At 36.3% G+C, this 19,129-nt stretch overlaps 1 protein-coding gene across 1 annotated transcript in view; it reads right to left on the bottom strand.

Annotated features, from left to right (window-relative positions):
• The window catches only part of LOC115219341 (dynein heavy chain 6, axonemal-like), a 349,247-nt gene that overhangs the window by 248,368 nt on the left and 81,750 nt on the right, over window positions 1-19,129 (bottom strand). Inside the window, exons 27-32 of the mRNA XM_036509002.1 lie at window positions 18,772-18,911; window positions 18,524-18,603; window positions 16,265-16,411; window positions 14,161-14,271; window positions 11,771-11,896; window positions 8,611-8,766 (exon numbers count right to left, since the gene is read on the bottom strand). Coding sequence (XP_036364895.1) covers window positions 8,611-8,766; window positions 11,771-11,896; window positions 14,161-14,271; window positions 16,265-16,411; window positions 18,524-18,603; window positions 18,772-18,911 — 760 coding nt within the window. The remainder of the gene's footprint in view (window positions 1-8,610; window positions 8,767-11,770; window positions 11,897-14,160; window positions 14,272-16,264; window positions 16,412-18,523; window positions 18,604-18,771; window positions 18,912-19,129) is intronic.

Below are 19,129 nucleotides of genomic sequence, written 5' to 3'. Positions count from 1 at the left end.
CTAACTGTGGCATTTCAGCATTTTAAAAGAATAGCATAGTTTATACGAAGGACTGTGGAATAGTGTTAAATCAGTGTAGGAAGCTATGACAAAGCAAACTGAAACTAAAAGAGTTTACACTTTTGCCTTAAATCTAAATATTTCAGATTTAAAGCCTCTCATGAAAAGAAAAAAAATACAAAACAAGCTTAGATCTGCTCTATAGAGATATATGGAGAAGTTAAGAAGTTGTAGCATGTGAATATTAGAGGTGTTTATCAACAAATTAGCACTATGCAAATCTTCACTGATATCAATGGAAGCCTTAAGTTTATTAAAAAGGATAATCTTGTTAATCTACAGGTTTCCAATATTCCATTCTGTGACTTTTATGAAGAACATAATATCTTGGAAATGGCATTTCTCCAGTCGATTTTTATCAGAAGAAGCATTTGTATGCATATCTTCTTTAACACAAGTATGTGGTTTACAAACAGTGTTGTTGTTTTGTTTGTTCCTTCTCGAGCCATGCCAGGCTCATAAGGGCCAGTTTCCCAGTTTCCTTGGCGTATAGGTTCCCCACCTGGACGGGACGCCGGTCAGTCGCAGGTGAGCTGCAAGATGCAGGAGGAAAGAGTGAGAGAAAGTTGTGGCGAAAGAGTCAGCAGAAGTTCGCCATTACCTTCTGCTAGAGCTGCATGGAGCTTAGGTGTTTTGCTCATAAATACACACATTGCCCAATCCTAGATTCGAACCCGCGATCCCTCGGCCGCGAGTCCGCTGCTCAAACCACTAGGCCATGTACCTCCACTTTTACAAACAGTGCATCAGCCACAAGATCCACTACATTTATTACAAACCATGTGGTACAATATGTAGGCCTACAAATATATGTTCACATTGCTGATGAGGCAGCTAGCCAGTATGCATACATTGTTGGCATATGTGGACTGATTCCTACACAGACATTCTCTCAGGAAAGGACCAGAGAATACTAGTTGCATGTTCAGTCTCTCTCTATACAACTGTGATTTTTATCATTAAAGCATGGCAGCTTCGGTGAGAGAATACTGTTGCAAATGGTCTGAATTTTATTGGAAGGTTTTAAAATTAAGCCAGTATCTCTCATAGGATTGTAGGTAAACATTACATTGTGTAACATCATTTTTGTTCTTGGGTATCAACACTTATTTCCTATTTGCTTACTCCTAGAAAGAATGAAAAATGATGAACAAATCTGTGGTACTGAGCAGAATATTTGCTATAATGATATTTCTGCTTCAGCAACTCAGTGTTGAGTGTGTCTGAAGTGTAATGGAAAATAGGTCAGTTTCAAAACAATGATGTCCAGGTCATAAAAGCAAAGTTTGAAGGGAATAATAGACAGAAACTGAAAGAAACCCATCATATATATATATATATACACACACACACACACACACAGACATACACACATACATACATACATACATACATATATATATATATATATATATATATATATATCTTTTACTCTCTTTTACTTGTTTCAGTCATTTGACTGTGGCCATGCTGGAGCACCGCCTTTAGTTGAGCAAATTGACACCAGGATTTATTCTTTGTAAGCCTAGTACTCATTCTATCAGTCTCTTTTGCCGAACCGCTAAGTTACGGGGGATGTAAACACACCACAAGCAATGTTGGGGGAGAACAAACACAGACACACAAACATACACACACGCACACACACACACACACACACACACACACACACACACACATATACATATATATAATGGGCTTCTTTCAGTTTCTGTCTATCAAATCCACTCACAAGGCTTTGGTTGGCCCGAGGCTACAGTAGAAGACACTTGTCCAAGGTGCCACGCAGTGGTACTGAACCTGGAACCATGTGGTTGGTAAGCAAGCTACATACCACACAGCCACTCCTATACCATATATATATACATGAGTGTCTTTATGTCTGTTTGACAACCAATGTTGGTGTCTTTACATTCCTGTAAGCTAGCAGCTCAGTAAAAGAGACTGGTAGAATAAGTACCAGGCTTAAAAGAACATACAGGAGCCAATTCTTCCGACTAAAAACTCATCAATGCAGTGCTCCAGCATAGACACAGTGTAATGACTGAAACAAGTAAAAAAAAGAAATGTCATACCCAGCACATTATGGTTAGAGAAAAGAATTTGGAAATGTGAGGATTAAGAACACTATCTTTGTTAATAAATTTAATCCTTCCATTAATAACAGACAAGAGTTGTATGACACTAATTGGTTAATATAACACTTCCATTCTGCACATGTAGTCACCTAACTTCTTCTTCACATTTCTGGGCAGGACAGATCTAAGCTCATCTTCTATGTCTCTCTTAATGAGAGATTTTCAATTCAAAATGTTAAAGTAAAAGGAAAAAGTGCAAACTGTATTTTTCCCCTTTTTATTTTGTTTTCACCCCTTTGTTCCCAACTGCCAATGTCACAGATTTCTAAAACAACCCAACATTTTGTTATCTTCTATACCAGCGGTTCTCAACCAGGGTCCATATGGCCCTTGAGGGAACATATAAGATTTTGTTGTTAAAATTTCCTTCCTTCCTTCTCAAGCCATGCCTGGTTCATAAGGGCCAGTTTCCCAGTTTCCTTGGATTATAGGTTCCCCACCTGGACGGGACAGTGGTCCATTGCAGGTGAGTTGCATGATGCAAGAGGAAAGAATGAGAGAAAGTTCTGGCAAAAGAATCAGCAGAAGTTTGTCATTACCTTCTGCCAGAGCCACGTGGAGCTTAGGTGTTTCGCTCAAAACACACACACATCACCCGGTCTGAGATTCGAACCTGCGATCCCTCGACTGCGAGTCTGCTGCTCTAACCACTAGGCCATGTGCCTCCACATTGTTAAAATTTACAAGTAATAAATTGCTTATACTTCTACAATTCACAAAACATTTTAACAATTTTCTTTTTATATAATACTAGTTGAGGTATCCGATAAAATATTACCATTAAACATTTTTCGGCAAATTTTGACATTTTTCAAAAATTTTAAATCTATAATAATGGGTAGGACCAATTTGACAAAAAAATTAGCAGAATCTGGTAGTGAACCCATGTCATCGTCATTTTTGTGCTTGTGTGTAAAATGGTGAAATTTTACACTTTGGAGCAGATTTTGTCAAATTGATGTCACAATGGGTGTAGAAGTGGCTGTGTGGTAAGTTGCTTAGAGAAGCAAAAGTCGGCGGGCGCTTTCTGACTTCTCCCATCACCATCTTCATTCACCACCACCATCATCCATTAATGTCTTTGTCCAGCCCGTAGCTACTCTGTGTGCTGCCCTTGTGGCAAATTAAATGAAATAAAGTAGCTTGCTTACGAACCACATGGTTCCGGGTTCAGTCCCACTGCGTGGCACCTTGGGTAAGTGTCTTTTACTATAGCCTCGGGCCGACCAAAGCCTTATGAGTGGATTTGGTAGACGGAAACTGAAAGAAGCCCGTACTTTATATGTATATATGTATATGTATATGTGTGTGTATATGTCTATGTGTCTGTGTTTGTCTCCCCAACATCGCTTGACAACCGATGGTGGCGTGTTTATGTCCCCGTAACTTAGCGGTTCGGCAAAAGACACCGATAGAAGAAGTACTGGGCTTACTAAGCATAAGTCCTGGGGTCGATTTGCTTGACTAAAGGTGGTGCTCCAGCATGGCGACAGTCAAATGACTGAAACAAGTAAAAGAGTAAGAGTAAAGAGTAATGCCTAAATTTTGCTTGAGAAAAAAAATGCTCTCAGCTAATCAAAACCCAAAATGCTGGGGAACTAAAACAACGAATTGAAATAATAAGTTTTAGCAAATCAAAACAATTCACATTGAAATGAAGAATTAGCAAATGCTAATTAGATTACTGTTGATACGATGTCTGTTGATAGCCATGAAACATTTTTCGTCAAATTTTGGCATTTTTCAATAAGTTAAAATCTACATTAATGGGTAGGACCAATCTGACAAAACAATAAGCAGAGTCTGGTAGCAAACCCGTGTTGTCATCATTTTTATGCATGTGCATAAAATGGTGAAATTTTATGCTTTGGGGTAGATTTTTTCAAATTGATGTCATGATGGCTAGTACACAAAATGCTTGAATTTTGCTTGAGAAATAAAATGATCTTACCTAATCAAAACCTGAAACACTGGGGAATTAAAACAACGAATTGAAATAATAAGTTTTAGCAAATCAAAACAGTTTGCATTGAAATGAAGAATTAGCAAATGCTAATTAGATTACTGTTGATAAGCTGTCTGTTTATAACCATGAAACATTTTTCATCAAATCTCAGCATTTTTCATCAAATTGAGGTCACAATGGCTAGTGCAAAAAATGCCGAAATCTTACGATTTTTGAAAAATCGACACTGACTAAAAATTGATGTTTTTTAAATTCCAAGTGCATAAGCAACCACATGGGCATAAGCCCCACAGACGTGTCAAGTTTCATCAAGGTCTGTTGGATAATCTCAGAGGAGTTCAAGTAACAAATTCACAAATACGCCATTTATTAGTATAGATATAATTCCTAATAAAATCTAATAATAAAAATATGTGATCTTCTTAAATATCGAATGGCTATGAGGGTACATCCAAGTAAAATAGGAATCAAATGGTATCCATAGGTTAAAAATGGTTGAGAATCACTGTTCTATACAAAAGGCCAAGTGAGTTTTCTTTTCTTCTTCATTGGTTTCTATTTTTCTGTCACAATGTAGGAATGTGGAATGAAGAGAAGCTGGGAAAGTGAACAGAGGAAGAAGACCCAGTGGGGTCATGCTACACACACACACTACTGCCACCACCACGACTGCTATCATCATCATCGCCTTCATCATCTAATTTTCCAAGCTAGCATGTGTTGAACAGCTTGACATAAACTGATGAACCAAAGGGCCGTACCAAGTTCCAGTATCTGTTTCAGCAAGGTTCCTTCATATGACCTTGTACCAAAATATGAAATGATCATCAGCATCGTCATCATTATTATTATTATTACTATTATTATCAAGGCAATGAGCTGGCAGAATCATTAACACACTGGATGCAATGCTTAGTGGTGTTTTGTCTGTTGCTACATGCTGAGTTCAAATTCTGCTGAGGTCAACTTTGCCTTTTGTCCTTTCGGGGTCAATAAATTAAGTACCAATGAAACACTGGGGTTAATGTAATCAACTAGTCCCCGCCCACAAAATTTCAGACCTTGTGCCTTTAGCAGAAACGATTATTATTATTATTATTATTATTATTATTATTATTATATTATTATTATTATAGGCACAGGTGTGGCTGTGTGGTAAGTAGCTTGCTTACCAACCACATGGTTCCAGGTTCAGTCACACTGCGTGGCACTTTGGGCAAGTGTCTTCTACTATAGCCTTGGGCTGACCAAAGCCTTGTGAGTGGATTTGGTAGATGGAAAATGAAAGAAGCCCATTGTATATATGTATATTTATATATATGTATGGAGGAGGAGGAGTTAATAGTTAGTATAAAAATTATTCTAGCAAAATTCCAGAATAGAGAGTCCCGCGTTCCTTAAGAGTACAAAAACTTACAAACCCTATCTGACAGCTCTGGCAAAGGCATCATAAAATATTAGAGGGCAGAGTCCAGCTTTGTTATAACTAAATTGAGAAGAAAAACAGAAGTGTTCATAGGCATGGCAGTGTGGTAAGAAGCTTGCTTCACAACCACATGGTTCTGGGTTCAGTCCCACTATGTGACATCTTGGGTAAATATCTTTTCTTGTAGCTTCAGTGGGTAAATATCTTGGGTAAGTATCTTCTCTTATAGCCTCAGACCAAACCCTTATGAGTGGATTTTGTAGACAGAAACCGAAAAAAGCCCTTCGTGCGTGTGTGTGTGTTCGCGCGTGTGCATTTATCCACCACCACCACTTGACAACCAGTGTTGGTGCGTTTACATCCCTGTAATTTAACAGCTAGGGAAAAAAAAGAGACCCCTAGAATATGTACCAGGCTTGAAAAGAGAAAAAGCGCTGGGATCGATTCATTCGACTAAAAATTCTTTAAGGTGGTGCCCTAGCATGGTCGTATTCTAATGACTAAAACAAGTGAAAGCTAATAAATAAAAGATTGTCAGAAAATAAAGATACGCAAATCGTTGATTGCAACGAGAGAGAGAGATAGAGAGAGAGCTACAATGTAAGGGAAATAACTTTTGCAACATTCTAATATCAAGTGGTCCACCTTGCTTTCAAAATGATCAGCTTTCTGGCTACAAAAAAATAGATGTGCAAATAAATGTTGACGATATGTGTTACCCTATATTTTTTTGTTTTCTCCTTCCAGCGAGCCCCAGTGCTCGTCGCCACTGTTGCCTGATTGCCTGTCTGCCTGTTTGGCTAGCCTTACATAATATATTACGTATGTACTGAAAGTGAATCACTTAAATCATTATTAATAAACACTATTTTTATCCCCAAGCCCTTTTCTACATTCCTGTACCTTCCAAAAGTCATGCATCATTGGTCATCCACCACTCCTTACATTTACCCTTCAACTCCATCCAGTCTTTATAGAGTTACCTACCTCTCATTTCCCTCTTCTCTTGCACCACCTATACACTTTTACAAAGTAACACTTTTAGTCCCTCTGTCCTCACACACTTCTACTCACCTCATACTTTGAGGATCTACCTGGACTTACAGCTCCTATTTGATCATTCTTACCCTCTCTTTAAAATGTGAGTAACCATGTAATTCCTGTACAATAAGAACCTTCTCACCTTTCTCTTCCTTCTGCCAAAGTTTAACCCTTCATCAACTCACAAAAAGCACAAGCACCACACCAGATTTTGTAGTCATGCAAACTGCATTGCAACCTCACTGGTGCCAGGGGCACAAAAAAAACCTCTGTACACAATGTAAAGTCATTTGCATTAGGAAGGGCATCCAGCTGTGGAAACCATATCAAAGCAGACAGTGGAACACAATGCAGTCCTTGGGCCCACTGGATCCTGTCAAACCAGCTAACCCATGCCAGCAAGAAACATGGATGTTCAATGATGATGATAGCATGTATGTGTACACACATACATACATACACACACACACATACATATATATATATATATATATATATATATATATATATACTAGCAGTATCGCCCGGCGTTGCTCGGGTTTGTAAGGGAAATAACTATATAAGCATTTTTAGAGAGTTACTTCCCTTATAGATGCCAATTCGGGCTTTCTTAGCCATTTCTGTTTTGGTGTCTTCAAGCCATGAAGTCGTTGTTCTAAAAGAACGCTGGTCTCCTTGACAATGCTTTACGGCATTGATTTCCTTACACTCCCTTCCCCACAGCTTCACGAGGGAGGGAAGAAGGGGGAAAAGCAACACAGGTGCAGCTGTGAGCGTGGACGCCAACTCCGCCGCCATCGACACACGAAATATTATGCATTAAAATGGAATAAAAAATGATGTTAAATTATTTTTTAAATCGTAGACTCATCGTAGACGTGCGCTAATAGCCAGACGGGCTCGATATGAATCACGACTATAAGATACCCGAATTTGGTTAAACTGCACCGCAAAATGTGGGAGTAGTTAGGAATCTAAATCGAAGGGGACAGACACTCACACAACTACAGTTTTATATATATAGATATATATACATACATACATATATGTATGTATGTATATGTATGTGTGTGTATACACACACACACACATATACATAAAGAATTGCAGCATGGAAGATATTTATAAGCCATTTAAGAAACACACAAAAACCGTTAGATTCACTTCAACATTTAAATTTAATTTGGCAAAATATTTTCGTCGTTTTGAGGCCACGACCCGTTCACAGACAAAATTCCGTGCTGTGTTTCTTAAATGGCTTATAAACACCTTCCACGGTGCAATTGTTTTTGTTCCAGCACATGATCTCAGATCAGGTAACTTGCTATGCAAGTACATCTCCGTAATATATATATATATATATATATATAAATTTTATTTTACCAAGGACTATAATCCTTTAAGGGATGTTTGTATCCTAGTTCTCTGATTTTTACCAGTGTTCAGTGAAAAATTAAATATGTTAGTTTTGCATTGATGGATATAGGTATTTCAATTATTTATGACTGAGAAAAAGAGGGAAATGGAGAAATTGACATAGACATCAGTTTATTCTAGGATTTTCAAATTAATATAATATGAAATTCTTATCCCCACAGCCATTTCCATAACTGATTAATTCAATTAGAGAAATTAAATTAAATCAATTCAAAATTTTCATATTAAAACTGGTTAATTGGGTATTTCATCAGGGGAGAATTTTCCAGAAAGGAGTTACTTTCCAACATGTTGGTCAACCTGACTTCAAACTACTTTCTTTTACACAACTGTTTGCTAAACCTGAGAAAAGTAAGTAGGGGTGCAAATCTTGATTTTGCACCCACTAAAAATTTAAGGAAGGGTGCTTGCATCCCCTGCACCCTGAACCCTGAATGTCCACATATACATGAAGAGGCTCTATTTCAATAAAATTAAGGTTAATGTAGAATTTTCTTGTCTTTCAAATGACTAGGCTACTTGAAAAAAAAAATTATCCTTACCGTTAAGGGTGTTATAACAAGTCTTGGAGAAGCCCCAAGGTACTCGTAACCATAGAAATAATCGGAATTAGACATATGGATAATACACATGTCTGTGGTGGTATCCCAATAATAGCGGAGTTGTTTCTGCCAATCAAAGCTCTCAATACTGTCAACCTAGTGAATTCAACAGAAAAAGTATTCACGGACTGTAACAGAAAATTAAATAAGCATTTATCTGAAATATATTGACACAACAATGAAAAATTTATTTTGCTAATAACATTTACAAAACTAAAGAAAAAGAAATATTTCGGAGATGTGAAAAATAAAAATTATTAAAAACCAAATTACATTTCAAATGCCTTCCGTGTAAAAAGGAAAACAGTTTACATATTAAATATGTCAAACAGTAAAGAAGTTAACAGGAAATCTTTCTCTCTTTTCTCATATAGTTTATTTGATATTATTTCTTTAACTGTATTCAAACAAATATCAATCAAATTTATATGTTTTTAACTTCAAGAAATAACTGAGAAAACAGAAAATATTGAGGAAACAGAAAATATGACAAAACTTTCCTGAAATAATTGTAAGTGATTTATTTACGCTATTAATAATAATATCTAAGCAAGAAGTTTTCCTTAATTGATATTGCATTTAATTAACAGGCTTAATCAAATTTTCATACTTAGATTCTAAAAGAATTTTTTTTTTAATTTAAGAGAGTAATTTCCTATTTACACATCACCACCACCACCATCACCATCATTATCATCATCATCATCATCATCATCCTTTAACATCCACTGTCCATGCTGGCATGGGTTGGACAGTTTGACCAGAGCTGGCAAGGTGGGAAGCTGCACCAGACTCCAGTCTGATTTGGCATGGTTCTTATGGCTGGATGCCCTTCCTAATGCCAACCACCATACAGAGTATGCTGGGCACTTTTACACAGCACAACCATGAGTGCTTTACACCATGAGAAAGACCAGTCTTAACACTTCTGCTGGGGGTGGGGGTCACGCCAAGCATCTCAATACTTTGTGATCTTCCCTGAAAAATTCAGCATCCTGAGGTCGTTCTTCAGTATTTCAGTACTATTCAGAATTCAGCTGTGTTAGAGTGTGTTGTATTGATTGGAATGGAAATAGAATGTTCAGTCTGTCAGGAAATATTTTTACTCAGAGAAAAAAAAGCTGGGTTTACTGATGCATAAATATGTATCTTTGGCTCTTTACTAATTAGATATAATTAATTAAGGTCACACCTCATTTTTGGAGTTTTCTTTTCACAAGTAACTTGCATGCTAGAATTCATCTGAGACTGTACAACAATAACACTGTGTAACAAAATGGGGTTCTTTTTCCTTTTCTTTGGCCAGTAAGTATTATCGCCTATTTAGAAATCAAAGGAAATCACTACTATTCCCTACAAACTCTGCTTTTCTAACCTGGACGTCTATGTTTTGAAACTCACTTATTTTCCATTACATTTCACATAGATCCAGCACTGAGTAGCTGAAGCAAAAATATCATTATAGCAAATATTCTGCTCAATACCACAAATTTGTTTGTCAGTTGCTTGGTCTTAACCACTTGAGCATATCCATTACTGGCTGATATATATATATATATACCAGCACGAGGCCAGCCAGCGCCGCCCCGACTGGCCTCATGCCGGTGGCACGTAAAAAGCACCATCCGTTCGTGTCCGTTGCCAGCCTTGCCTGGCCCTCATGCCGGTGGCACATAAAAAGCACCATCCGTTCGTGGCCGTTTGCCAGCTCTGTCTGGCACCTGTGCGGGTGGCACGTAAAAAGCACCCACTACACTCACGGAGTGGTTGGCGTTAGGAAGGGCATCCAGCCGTAGAAACACTGCCAGATTTGACTGGGCCTGATGAAGCCTTCTGGCTTCACAGACCCCAGTTGAACCGTCCAACCCATGCTAGCATGGAAAACGGACGCTAAACGATGATGATGATGATGATATATATATATATATATATATATATATATATATATACATTATAAATCAATATTATTATTACTATTCTGAATATTCTAGAATTTATTGAAATAGGAAGAAATGAAAATACAATTTAAGTAAAGAACGAGTTTTATTTAACTAATAAAATACAGGTATTTACACCATGAGAAAGACCAGTCTTAACACTTCTGGGTGGGGGTCACGCTAAGCATCTCAGTACTTTGTGATCTGGCCTAAAAAATTCAGCATCCTGAGGTCGTTCTTCAGTGACTTTCAGAAACATTTTTTCACCCTGAGAGTTGCTGAAGCATGGAACAAACTGCCGGCATCAGTTGTTAGTTGTCGGAGCACTGTATCCTTCAAAACTTCCATGCTTTCTGAGATTCACCAACACTATATCTCATTTTCTCCCCTCCATATACATGCAAGCAGGTATCTGACTCATACACTGTTCACTTTCCAGACATTTGTACATTACTTCATATGCTTTATACGCACTTTCTGACAAGTTGTGGTACACCTGAGCACTGTATACAATAATTTCATTATTATTATTATTAAATACAGTAAAATACAATACTGTACTGTAACGGAGCACTCTGTCAGTTATGACAACGAGGGTCCCAGCTGATATGGTCAACATAATAGCCTGCTCATGAAATTAATGTGCAAGTGGCTGAGCATTCCACAGACACATGTACCCTTAACATAGTTCTCAGGGAGATTCAGCGTGACACAGATTATGACAAGGCTGGCCCTTTGAAATACAGGTACAACTCATTTTTGCCAGATGAGTGGACTGGAGCAACATGAAAATGAAGTGTCTTGCTCAAGGACACAATGTGTCACTGAGAATTGAACTCACGACCTTACAATCATGAGCTGAATGCCCTAACCACTAAGCCATGCGCCTTTGTTGTACTGTACTTTGAGAAGCAACAATCCAAATACACTTTCCTGTAATATTTTTTTTTTCCAGGAAAGTTCCACTTATTTAAATATTGCCTGACAGGGAGTTTACTGTATATCCATTCTAAACCATCAACAAAGATAAGGACTGCAACAATGATGATAATAACGATGATAAGGTCACAGAGTGTGCAAGGAGGAGGAGGAGGAGGCTAACAACCAGCATGAATACAATTAGGATACTGTTAACATTTATTTTAATCAATGAATTCACAAACCTGTTTCTTAACTAATTCAGAGATAATATCCCGAGCATTAACTTTTGTGGTAATTAGAGCACACACTGTAGCCCTGTTCAGTTTTGATAGTTTCCCACTCACAAGAGCAGCAAGCTGGTTCAAATCCTGGAAAAGTAATGTTTAAAAGAAAATCAACTATAAAATCATTACATGTAGTTTTTATATAAATTTGCAAATATTATTTCTTTTCTCTGTGTAACACTGTTTTTCTATACTAGCATACTCTTTTACTTGTTTCAGCCATTTGACTGTGACCATGCATGAGCACAGCCTTTAGTCGAGCAAATCGACCCCAGGACTTATTCTTTGTAAGCCCTAGTACTTATTCTATCGGTCTCTTTTACCGAACCGCTAAGTTACGGGGACGTAAACACACCAGCATTGGTTGTCAAGCAACGTTGGTTGGACAAACACAGACACACAAACATACACATACATACACACACGTACATATATATATACATATATATATGACAGGCTTCTTTCAGTTTCCATCTACCAAATCCACTCACAAGGCTTTGGTCGGCCCGAGGCTATAGTAGAAGACACTTGCCCAAGGTGCCACGCAGTGGGACTGAACCTGGAACCATGTGGTTGGTAAGCAAGCTACTTACCACACAGCCACTCCTATGCCTAGTATGGGGGATAATTTTCAAAAATTTTCTACACTGTTATGGAAACATCTATACTGTTATGGAATTATCATCATTGCCATTTAAGATCCACTTTTCCATGTTTGGATGGATCAGACAGAAGTTGTTGGGGCAGGTTCTCTACAGCTGGATGGCCTTCCTTTTGCCAGGCCTCATCTGTTTTCAAGCAAGGTAATATTTTCCCATGACTAAATATGCTTTTCATGAAAGACTGGGAACAAATGACACCACTTGTATGATGGTGACACTTGTTTACCACTATCACGCAATGTCAAGGCAAGGAGACAGTAACACACACACAGGTACACATATGCAGATATATATTTGTCTCTATTTGTGTGCATATATATATATATATATGCATATATATATACATATATATATAGGCGCAGGAGTGTCTGTGTGGTAAGTAGCTTGCTTGCCAACCACATGGTTCCAGGTTCATTCATTCCCACTGTGTAGCACCTTGGGCAAGTGTCTTCTACTATAGCCTCGGGTTAACCAAAGCCTTGTGTGTGGATTTGGTAGACGAAAACTGAAAGAAGCCCATTGTATATGCGCGTGTGTGTGAGTGTGTGTGTGTTTGTCTGTGTTTGTCCCCCACAACATCGCTTGACAACCGATGCTGGTGTGTTTATGTCCCCGTAACTTGGCAGTTCAGCAAAAGAGACTGATAGAATAAGTACTAGGCTTACAAAGAATAAGTCCTGGGGTCGATTTGCTCGAATAAAGGTGGTGCTCCAACATGGCCACAGTCAAATGACTGAAACAAGTAAAAGAGTGTTATAATCAAAGCTGCAAATGAATATCAAAAGACAAAAATCAAATACAAAAAGGACAAAAGAAAGACCAAAGGATGTTCACAGTTCATGTTATTAGGGAGATGCCCAAAGAAGGGAAAAAAATTATGAAGTGAAAGTTAAAGGAGCTGCTTAACTCCTGCATTCACACTATTCTGTCAAAAGTAATACTTATTTATCCACTTTGTTTTGAATTAATCATGCATTATACTGTAGCTTGAGTGGAGGTGCATGGCTTTGTGGTTAGGGTGTCAACATCATGATCGTAAGATTGTGGTTTTGATTCCTGGACTGGGCGACATGTTGTGTTCTTGAGCAAAACACTTCATTTCACGTTGCTCCAGTCCACTCAGCTGGCAAAAATGAGTAATGCTGTGATGGACTGGCATCCCGTCCAGCTGGGGAACACATACACCATAGAAACTGGGAAACCGGGCCATGAGCCTGGCTAAGGCGCATTTATTTATATTTATACTGTAGCTTCAGATTTTGATGTGGTCACTATTGACTCTTAGAATGATATTGTAGGGTTGGTGTGCGAGTCTGGATCTGGACAGCGTGAACATAATACAAGTAGAATGTTTTGGCTGGATATGGCTGGTTTAAATATTAAACAGCTAAATATTTGCTATCTGACATTAAAAAAGCATTAACAAGAACAAAGAATCTAGTGCAAAGTAGTGGATTTGAACCTGGACAGTGGCACCATCTTGTGAGGTATTGTAAGCTCCCAAGTAAATATCTAAAAAGAGAAGAAACTATTGTAGCTTTTGTTGATTAAAATAATTTGCTGTGTGCCTTTTTTTACTGTAAAACATGGAGAGGGGAGCATTTGTAAAACACCAGCTGATGAAAGAAAAGGGACATTCAGCTCAAAAGTAAGAAAGAAGAAAACAAAAAGTTTATTCTTACTCACATTGAAGCACTTTTGTTCAAATATTCCCATCATCTCAAGACAGTTATCTTCACTTTCCAAACAAAGATGTGCATCTCGACACCACATCACCATAGACACTGTAAGTATCACCTTCAGAGAAAGATCAACAAGAGATCTTAACAATTGAAAGGGGAAGATTCAACTTTTGTAACAAAAATATTGTTCACATTTTTTTTTATTCACATAGAGTCCCCGCTATTAGTACAAGGGAGATAATCATTTCTTCATAATATTTGGCAGGATTAGAAGTTTAATTTTGAAATTAGGGAATAAGAGAAAAGATACACTGAATACATATATTTAATTCTTTTTTGCTTGCTTTATTACAAAGGGCTTAAAATTTCTAGTTTTAAATAATCATATATAATACCATTTAATTTTTTTTTAGATTTTCATCAGTATGACATAACCTGAGATATATAAATTAAACATTCTAATGAGGTGAAACATTTCTTATGGAATGTGTTTTTCTTTTCTTTTTCTTCAAGACCATTAACCCTTTCATTACCAACCCGGCTGAAGCTGGCTCTCTCTCTCTGAGTACAAATATCTTGTTTCCATAAGTTTTGAATTAAAATCTTCTACCTAACCCTAGTCACAATTTGTGTTCCTAATACTAGCTGAATGATAACTAAGTTATTTTACTAAATTCTTTGTTATATTTAAAGTAATTGAAAGAAACACAGAGCATCTCAAAATGAATACAGTAGCAAAAGGGTTAATTGTTTAGCAATTGAGAGAAAAAGGTGGGAAAGTTCTTAGTGTTTACATACAGGGTAACTGTTTTCATTTACTTTCTGAAAAAGTTACAATTTAATTGCAAACACATTCAGAGGAGACTGATAGAATAGTAGTAAGTTCCAATCAGCCAAGAGTGTGACACAGGTTCAATTACCAGTTGAGTTATTTAACATCATAGCTGTGATTTCTGGATACACCCAATATAAGAGGGGTTCCATAAAATAACAAAGTTTATATATATATATATATATATATATATATATATATTATTTCAAAATAGTGTACATTTAAACACAAGAGAAAACTACCCTTTAACTGGTAATTTTTACATGCAAGAAGCAGCAACTAAATCAACCAAAACCACGATTTAATAGCAATTTTCAAAGGAGATGAAAAATAAAAAACTTTTACCTTGTTATTTTTTTGCGGTTATACCATGGTTTCAGATTTCTTTAGCAAAAAAGATTATCTGCCAGGTGAATTATCATCGGTAACCGGCCTTAATAACTAACTTATAACTCCAAGACAAACACGTGTCCCATCGTTATACGTTATATATATGTTATATATATATATATATATAGTAAAAGCAATTAAGATTCAAGTGAGTTCTATTGAATTCACATGAATGCGGTACTTAACTTAGATGCACCAGAAATCTATATGGTATTAACCATAAAATAATGTGGGGTGATTATAAACAAGAAAAAAGCTTTTTTCTTGTATATATATATATATATGTATATATATATATAATATATATATATATATATATATATATAATATATATATATATATATAAACACCTCATCTACATAAAACCACTTTCCCAGCTGGCCTCTAAACAACTTTAAACATTTTTGGAGGGCACTTCTTTTTCTTCTTTCCAACACTTGCTCCTTTTCTTTCCTTTCAACCCTTTTAAAACTTGTTCCTGTCATGTTTTTTTCCTTTTCTTTACTCCTTCATCCTATATATTCATTATATATACATATATATATATATATATATATAATATATATATATATATATATATATATACATATATATATATATATATATATATATATATATATATATATATTATATATATATATATATTATATATATATATTATATATATATATATATATATATATATATTCATTTTATTCTTTTTACGTGACATATATTATGTTATAGTATATCATATTATGCTATATTGTATCATATTATATTATATTATGACATCGGGAAAGCCATCCAGCTGTAGAAACCATGCCAAATCAGACTACAGTCTGGTGCAACCCCTCATATATATATATATCAAGGCATAAATGCAATATAATAATGATTTCTTTACCTGATTTGGGAAGGAAAATAGCCACGTTTTGTATTCTGTTTCATCATGATCCAAGACAGCTCGTTTAACCAATTGTCGTATGCTAGCAAACATTGCTTCTTCAACTTTACCAAGCCAATCTTCAACGTTTCCACGTGTCTTCAAGTCCTAACACCAAACAGTTTATAAACGACATTTTATTATTTTCTTACCAGAGTCATCATAAGAACAGAAAATAAAAAAAGATATTTTGTTGGAGGAAATGCTACCTAACAATGTCCTTCATGTGTGACTACATGAACAGAAGTATTTTTGTTTTTTTTATTGACCAATTCCTGAATGTTTTAAACTTAGAAATACATGTGATAGGTGGTGTTGATGATGATGATGCTAGTTCTTCATGTAAATAAATTCTTGAATGACAAGCACTGGTGCATTTGGAGTATATACATAGGCCTTGTGCCAAAATGTGAAACTAATATTATAATAATAATATTTTCTCTCTCTCTTTCTTGTTTCAGTCATTTGACTGTGGCCATGCTGGAGCATCACCTTTAGTTGAGCAAATCGACCCCAGGACTTATTCTTTGTAAGCCTAGTACTTATTCTATTGGTCTCTTTTACCGAACTGCTAAGTTATGGGGACGTAACACACTAACATCGGTTGTCAAGCAATGTTGGGGGGACAAACACAGACATACAAACACACACATACATATATATATACTTATACATATATACGACGGGTTTCTTTCAGTTTCCGTCTACCAAATCCATTCACAAGGCTTTGATCAGCCCGAAGCTATAGTAGAAGACACTTGCCCAAGGTGCCATGCAGTGGGACTGAACCTGGAACCATGTGGCTGGTAAGCAAGCTACTTACCACACAACCACTCTTGATAACATAGATATATATAATTTGAATGGATATAGAAATGTATGATGTAAATACATTTTCCAACAACAATAACCAAATTAATGCAAACCAGGAATCTATATTAGGTTACAAACTTCATATGACTAAATGAACACCACACCGCATACCTAACACATGTAGAAAAGTAATGATTTTCTGATATAAGCAAGAGGCTATGTCTTTATAAGAGAAAGAAACTAAAAGATTGTAAAGATTATATTTTCTCAAGAACATTATAAATTAAGTGAAATATTTCTAGAATATTCAAACCAGGTTGTAGACTAAGAATGCCAAGAATATTATGAGTAAAGAAATTTCATCATCTCAGTTATGAAAACATGACACTAGTGAGGGGAAAATGGAATATTTAGACCAGTAAACAACAGCTGCAAATAGTTGAAATATTATTTGGTTAGATAAAGAAAGGCAGTGCTCCAACATGGCCACAGTAACAGAATAAGTAACAAGTAACAGAATAAAGTCTACTTCATACAGTTATAATAATATTTAAAATCATGAGACTTCTAGAAGAGATTGCAGGCAGCGCACTGGATAAAAGTATATTTTGCTATTGTAGTGACCTCTCTGAAGTGACCTTTGCACAGAAACAAAGACATAAAGATTAAAGGTGGTATTAGTGTACAAGGATTTCCAAATACTGGAAGCATTTGTAGGAAGTGAGGTTGGCACTTGATGGGTGCCTCACAATTCCTTACATAGTCGTAGAAAGGAAAATAGCGGGAACAAGAATCTCTGAACAAATAACAATAATAATTTATTTCGTCAAAATAAGCATTTCATCTCTGGACACCGGTAGCCTGGACACCTTGGGGGTAGAAGCAGCAGGGTCGGTTCAATCACAATTGTGAAGGCATTCTTCACAGATTCGCCTAAGTCGTGGATCACCTTCACACGGAGCTGGTCTAGTTGTGTCTGGCTCTATTGGCAGCAATGGGTAAAGAGTGAGAATAGTGGTCAAGCTGCTGCTGATGACTGCACATGCACATAAGGAGCTTCTGGCAGGCCTTCCAGAAAACTCTAATCCCTATACATGCGAGGATGAAAATCCCAAAATGGCGTCGGAAACCAGGCGTCACTACACATTTAATAAATGTTTTAGAATGTTGGTTCAAGGTTCTCACAAGAATGGGAAATGGAAATGTAAAAAACAACATTGGCTTTTCCAGTAATAGTGACTATAAATCAGATGTCTTTAACAAGATTTAATCTTCATAGTTGTGAAGGCGCATGGCGTAGGGAGAGAGAGAGACATGGGGAGAGAGACACACAGCAAAAGAGAGGGGGAAAGCAGAGGAAGAGAAAGCTGTAAGATGTACATAAAATTCATAGCAGATATCACTTACCCTACCAAGACTGACAATTTCACCTTCAGGTGATATCATAGCATAGATTGTCTTCATAGTTTCAGCATGTGCTTGGATATCTGTGAAGCAAAGAAAAACAAAATAATTTTTCTTCCTTTTCAATATACTTTGTATTCTGTAGTTATCACTTCATCTAATCCCACAATTTTTAATACTTGCCTATACCCTTACCACCCACCACTAACTTAAAGGTATCAAAATTCCAAACACACAAAGATTCTATTGACCTTCTAAATCCTTGTCTTTTTCTCCAAAATCCAGTAAATTTATGGCATCAAAGCATTTTTTCATATGTGGCTGAACAGCAAGAGGATTCCGTGTTTGAGCAAGAATTTCCAATAACTCATCATTAGAAAGGAAATAAAATCTGGAATGGTAACAAAAAAAAAGAAATAAAAGACATTTTAAGTTATAGATATAAAAATAAAAAGAATATGTATTAAAAATTCTAATTAAATGTAACACTTCTAGAAAAACAGAAATAGTCATTTTATATTTCACAATGGAAATATTGGGTTGTCCTGAAAGTTTGTGCCAATTTTCAAAGCAAAGACAAAGGTCAATAAATACTTGCCCTTACATTTT

Source organism: Octopus sinensis, linkage group LG14 (genome assembly GCF_006345805.1).
Source record: "Octopus sinensis linkage group LG14, ASM634580v1, whole genome shotgun sequence".
In the NCBI taxonomy this organism is placed as follows: domain Eukaryota; kingdom Metazoa; phylum Mollusca; class Cephalopoda; order Octopoda; family Octopodidae; genus Octopus; species Octopus sinensis.
The sequence above is the reverse complement of the archived record's forward strand: the minus strand, read 5'-3'. Positions and strand labels throughout refer to the sequence as shown.